Here is a 7,134-nt window from a genome sequence, read left to right as displayed (position 1 = left end):
ACTCAATCTCTTGACCAGGATGTTCTCTTCTTGCTTGATGAAGCAGATCCTCTGAAAGACTTTCTTGGTGGTTTTCCCAGAGCTGGCTTGGGTTGGAAAGTCCACATGTAGCAATCATGATGGCAAACAGGTTCCTCATTCTCATTGGCGATTGAGTAGCTGCTGCCTCTTCTAATATGTCATTCCAGTGACCATCATTATGACTATTATTTATTTATTATTATTATTATTATTATTATTATTATTATTATTATTATTATTATTATTATTATTATTATTATTATTATTATTATTATTATTATTATTATTATTATTATTATTATTATTACATTTTCGCCCCCCAGGCCCTGATGTGGGTCAGTGACCTGTGTCCGGGTGGGCTAATCCCCGTAAAAAAAAAAAACACTATTAGACACATCTTCACTACACTATGAGGCACATCTTCACTCCAACTACTTCACTACACTATCAAGCACATCTTCACTACAGCTACTTCACTACACTATCAGGCACATCTTCACTACAACTACTTCACTACACTATCAGGCACATCTTCACTACAACTACTTCACTACACTATCAGGCACATCTTCACTACAACTACTTCACTACACTATCAGGCACATCTTCACTACAACTACTTCACTACACTATCAGGCACATCTTCACTACAACTACTTCACTACACTATCAGGCACATCTTCACTACAACTACTTCACTACACTATCAGGCACATCTTCACTACAACTACTTCACTACACTATCAGGCACATCTTCACTACAACTACTTCACTACACTATCAGGCACATCTTCACTACAACTACTTCACTACACTATCAGGCACATCTTCACTACAACTACTTCACTACACTATCAGGCACATCTTCACTACAACTACTTCACTACACTATCAGGCACATCTTCACTACAACTACTTCACTACACTATCAGGCACTTCACTACACTATCAGGCACATCTTCACTACACCTACTTCACTACACTATGAGGCACATCTTCACTACACATCTTCACTACACTATGAGGCACCTCTTCACTATACTATAAGGCACCTCTTCACTTCATTGCACAACAACTATCACTTCAGCGCCTCAAAAACGCATCTAACCCCCAAATAATAATTTGATGTCCTGGAGAAGGCTGAGTCGATACAGATAATTAAAAATGGCTTGCCGAAAAACAGAAAACTTCCAAGATTGGGTGTGTGAGCTTCTCCCTGAGGACGTGACTGACCTCCTACAAGACGGAGCGGAAATTCTTGGGGAGGGAGCGCACGCAATTGCTTACCTTGTCAAGTGGGGAAATGATGTAGCTGTTTTGAAAAAGGCAGTGTCACCATCAGCCAAAAAATTCTTCAAGGATGAGGCTGCCAAGATGTATGCCCTCGATGGTGCTGGGGGGATTCCTAAGGTACTTGGGTACTGTCCAAAACCTCCAGCGATCCTCCAGTCCTTCAGGGGTAAGCTCACACTCAACCACCTTCTCTCTGAAGATAACCTGATCTGCCAATATGACCTTATACAACTGGGGCTCCTCCTTGGTGAGAAAATCCTTGAGATGAACACGAAAGGTCTAGCACACAATGACATCAAGGAGGATAACATAATGATCCAAGGGCCCTCATCCCGGCCAGAGGTCAGCCTCATTGACCTCGGTCTGGCCTGTGAGATCGGTAAGTCTTGTAAAGTCAGCGCTGATTGCCTACACGAGGACTTCCCCTGGATGGCCCCTGAAGTCTGCCGTGGGTTTAGGACCACCAAGAATTCAGATACATATTCTTTCGGGTTTGTCCTGATGGAATTGATCAAGGAGGCCCCAGGGGACCATCCAGAGGTCACAAAACTCGCCAAGAAGGCCATGACCAAGCGCCGCACTGACCGGCCATCACTACCACACCTCCTCCGAGAATTCCGAGAAATCATCAGTTGAAGAAAAAATTTTAGGCCCCAAGCTATAAAGCACACACTATCTCTCACCTTCCCACAGCGTATCTGAACGAAACGAAAAACAAAACTCAAACGACAGGTAAACCTTGCATCCGATTCCTTGTCCGCCTGACTTCAACATTCCCCTAACTCAAACCTTCAACAGCACAACCTTGGACTTTTTTTCATAAGATGGCAGATCAATGGGTAAGGAAAACGCTTAAATTCACGATGTTAATTATATTTTTAAATAAATTGGGACCAAAACTCTACAAAATAAGGGTTAAAGTTGCTAAAACATCACGTGACTGAGAAAACTAGTTATTTATGATAGGATTGAAGGTCTAAATCGTTCCTAACTCATCACAAGCCATCAGAAAAATCTAGTCTGCATGTCTAGGTACAGATTGATTGATACGTTTATTGAGATACAAAAAACATTAGTACATCTCAAAGGGATGAAGTGACATAAGTCATCCCCACCCCAATCCAGGAATGTCCCTCTCAGGTCTCACATAAATCCCTAATATTTCATATAATCAGTTATATACATACATAGTTATATTCTAGATGAAAATTTTCTATATTTCTTTAATATATCATCTATTTTCCTATTTTTATACATCCACTCTATTTGCATGGGGACATTATTTATATGGGCATTTCTATATACATTAAGCAATGGGCATTCCAGTATATAATGTGGCAGGGTATGGGATCTGGGTGTTCTACAAACTCTACATTCTTTATCCTGTTCACTTCTCTCAGCTCCAAGTTCCCAATAATATTTATATCCTAATCTTAACCTCATATACACTGAATCTTTCCACCTACTCCCATCTTTCCCATACGTAAATTTTGTGTTCATGAGAACATGATGGTAATATTTCATTGTTTCCCTTTTCTCGTATATTTCATTCCTTTTGAAATTATCTTCTATTGATTGTATTTTCCGTAATTTGCTCCTTAATTGTTTCAAGGTTTTAGTACATATTATGTCGATCTCGGCCTTTTCCGTGGCTCTTTTTGCTATTATATTTACTGCTTCATTAAGACCAATCCCCACATGTGAAGGGACCCATACAAATTGAACATTATGGCCATTTTTCCTTATTGTATTTACTAATTTTCTACATGAACCAATAATGTGTTCAAAGACTGGACTCCCACTGTTCAAAGAATCCAAAGCTGCCCTACTATCAACAAAAAAATATGCATCTTTATACACATTTACAACATTTTCCAACCATACTAAGATTGCATATAACTCAGCTTGTGTTGATGAAATAAAACTGCTCAACCGAAGTCCAATTTTGATGTCATCATTCCCTTGTTCTGTGTACTGTCTTATAAGGATCCCGCACCCTGCCCTGCCACTTGACATAACTGAACCGTCACAATATACATGCAATGTGTTTATTTTAGGCAAATTACTAATCTTATTCCCATATACAGCCCTTAACTGTCCTGGTTCATGTAATAATTTCTTCATTGTGAGAGGCACTATGTCTAACTCTACTTCTCGTTCTTCCCAGGGTGGATTCTTACAACTCTTCTGAACAGCTGTACACCAGTCTGCCAGATTACATTTTTTAATAATATTTACTAATCCATTCATGCATCCTCCCTTGCCTTGCCTACAGAAGGTCCGTTTACCTTTTAAACCATCATTTATATCTTGTACAAATTTACCCCCACTGTTCCCTCTCATTAATCGAACTGCTGCAACTGTATTAATTTCATTGACCCTCTGTGAAATGCTCTGTAACCATAGTTCCATTTTCATTATCTCAATCATTGCATCCTTTTGACACCCTAAAATTATTCTCATTGCTTCATTTTGCATGATCTCAAGCTCCTGTAGCCTTCCTTCAGCAGTACAAGAGAGGACATAGTCTATAAGTGATCTGATGGTAGAAATATACATCATTCTCAGTATGGGTACCCCAGCACCTTTACCACAACATGCTAGAGCCTTCAAGGGCTGTAATCTTGCTCTACATTGAGTGAGGACATGATGTATTTCTGCCTCTTTACTTTCACTGGTAAAGCCAATATATATTCCTAAATATTTATACATTGACAATTTCTCAAAAAAATTTCCATTTAGAAAAACGGATTCAGTTCCTCTTCCTTTACATTCACACTTGGTTTTTTCTTCATTGATAACTAAGCCCATCTTTTGAGAAAGAACACTAAAATTATTTAATGCAATCTGCAAATTTTTGACAGAGTTTCCTTGAAATATGATGTCATCTGCATAAATGATGGTTACAACTCCTGTGGGATATTTGTGTCAGGCTATCTTGTTCATTAACACATTAAATAACATTGGGCTCAATACTCCCCCTAGTTCAAGTGCTCTTTCCTCAGACAAGCATCCCTGATACCATACACAGGCTCTCCTTCCATGTAAGTAGTCACCTATCCAGTGTAACAACTCCCCTGATACCCCTAGAGCAGCCAGTTCATTCATAACTACTTCACTGTGAGCTATATCAAATGCTCCTTGTAAATCCACAAAAACTCTACATCTGTCTGCATCATTTGATAAACATTTTATAACACAGTCTGAAGTACATTTCCCTTCCAAAAAACCAAATAAATTACAAGATAGATTTTCCCCCACAATATATACAAGCCCATGTAATAATATTCTCTCCATCATCTTGCAAAAACAAAATGTTAAAGACACTGGCCTGTATCCACCAGTTGCCTTAGGGACAGGGATAACTATCACTTTCTTCCATTCTGTTGGTAATCTACCCTCTGTATAGCTCATGTTGAATAAATCTAATAATGGACTATTTTCCATACTAACTAAGCAGTTCCAAATTTCCTAAGTCACACAGTCTTCACCTGGTGCTGTAGATTTTCCTTTTTAACAGCATTTAATAACTCATCTTGAGTCTAAAAATCTAAATACTTATGGGAGTCAGAGAAGTAAATTTGACCCATCTAATCTATATAAAACAAAGAAGTATGTCTGTGGTGATGATGGATGGTGTTATATGTAGTGATGATGGATGGTGTATGTAGTGATGATGATTGGTGTTATATGTAGTGATGGTGGATGGTCTTATATGTAGTGATGGTGGATGGTGTTATATGTAGTGATGATGGATGGTGTTATATGTAGTGATGATGATTGGTGTTATATGTAGTGATGATGGATGGTGTTATATGTAGTGATGATGGATGGTGTTATATGTAGTGATGATGGATGGTGTTATATGTAGTGATGATGGATGGTGTTATATGTAGTGATGGTGGATGGTGTTATATGTAGTGATGATGATTGGAGTTATATGTAGTGATGATGGATGGTGTTATATGTAGTGATGATGGATGGTGTTAAATGTAGTGAGGATGATTGGTGTTATATGTAGTGATGATGATTGGTGTTATATGTAGTGATGATGGACGGTTTTATATGTAGTGATGATGATTGGTGTTATATGTAGTGATGATGACTGGTGTTATATGTAGTGATGATGGATGGTGTTATATGTAGTGATGATGATTGGTGTTATATGTAGTGATGATGGATGGTGTTATATGGAGTGATGATGGATGGTGTTATATGTAGTGTTGATGGGTGGTGTTATATGTAGTGATGATGGATGGTGTTATATGTAGTGATGATGATTGGTGTTATATGTAGTGATGATGGATGGTGTTATATGTAGTGATGATGGATGGTGTTATATGTAGTGATGATGATTGGTGTTATATGTAGTGATGATGATTGGTGTTATATGTAGTGATGATGGATGGTGTTATATGTAGTGATGATGATTGATGTTATATGTAGTGATGATGGATGGTGTTATATGTAGTGATAATGGATGGTGTTATAAGTAGTGATGATGGGTGGTGTTATATGTAGTGATGATGGATGGTGTTATATGTAGTGATGATGATTGGTGTCATATGTAGTGATGATGGATGGTGTTATATGTAGTAATGATGGATGGTGTTATATGTAGTGATGATGATTGGAGTTATATGTAGTGATGATGATTGGTGTTATATGTAGTGATGATGGATGGTGTTATATGTAGTGATGATGATTGGTGTTATATGTAGTGATGATGGATGGTGTTATATGTAGTGATGATGGATGGTGTTATATGTAGTGATGATGGATGGTATTATATGTAGTGATGATGGATGGTATTATATGTAGTGAGGATGGATTGTGTTATATGTAGTGATGATGGATGGTGTTATATGTAGTGATGATGGATGGTATAATATGTAGTGAGGATGGATGGTGTTATATGTAGTGATGATGGATGGTGTTATATGTAGTGATGATGGGTGGTGTTATATGTAGTGATGATGGATGGTGTTATATGTAGTGATGATGGATGGTATTATATGTAGTGAGGATGGATGGTGTTATATGTAGTGATGATGGATGGTGTTATATGTAGTGATGATGATTGGTGTTATATGTAGTGATGATGACTGGTGTTATATGTAGTGATGATGGATGGTGTAATATGTAGTGATGATGATTGGTGTTATATGTAGTGATGATGGATGGTGTTATATGTAGTGATGATGGATAGTGTTATATGTAGTGATGATGGGTGGTGTTATATGTAGTGATGATGGATGGTGTTATATGTAGTGATGATGATTGGTGTTATATGTAGTGATGATGGATGGTGTTATATGTAGTGATGATGGATGGTGTTACATATAGTGATGATGGGTGGTGTTATATGTAGTGATGATGATTGGTGTTATATGTAGTGATGATGATTGGTGTTATATGTAGTGATGATGATTGGTGTTATATGTAGTGATGATGATTGGTGTTATATGTAGTGATGATGGATGGTGTTATATGTAGTGATGATGATTGGTGTTATATGTAGTGATGATGATTGGTGTTATATGTAGTGATGATGGATGGTGTTATATGTAGTGATGATGATTGGTGTTATATGTAGTGATGATGGATGGTGTTATATGTAGTGATAATGGATGGTGTTATATGTAGTGATGATGGGTGGTGTTATATGTAGTGATGATGGATGGTGTTATATGTAGTGATGATGATTGGTGTCATATGTAGTGATGATGGACGGTGTTATATGTAGTAATGATGGATGGTGTTATATGTAGTGATGATGATTGGAGTTATATGTAGTGATGATGATTGGTGTTATATGTA

The 7,134-nt window shown here is 37.6% G+C and overlaps 1 protein-coding gene across 1 annotated transcript; it reads left to right on the top strand.

Annotated features, from left to right (window-relative positions):
• The first annotated feature begins 1,185 nt into the window (after window positions 1–1,185).
• LOC121863172 (probable inactive receptor kinase At1g48480) lies at window positions 1,186–1,950 on the top strand. The gene has a single exon (XM_042361654.1). It carries the CDS (start codon window positions 1,186–1,188, stop codon window positions 1,948–1,950), a length of 765 nt encoding a protein of 254 aa, XP_042217588.1.
• The last annotated feature ends 5,184 nt before the right edge of the window (window positions 1,951–7,134 follow it).

The sequence above is a fragment of the Homarus americanus genome, unplaced genomic scaffold (genome assembly GCF_018991925.1).
Source record: "Homarus americanus isolate GMGI-L3 unplaced genomic scaffold, GMGI_Hamer_2.0 scaffold35125, whole genome shotgun sequence".
Lineage (NCBI taxonomy): Eukaryota > Metazoa > Arthropoda > Malacostraca > Decapoda > Nephropidae > Homarus > Homarus americanus.
The sequence above is the reverse complement of the archived record's forward strand: the minus strand, read 5'-3'. Positions and strand labels throughout refer to the sequence as shown.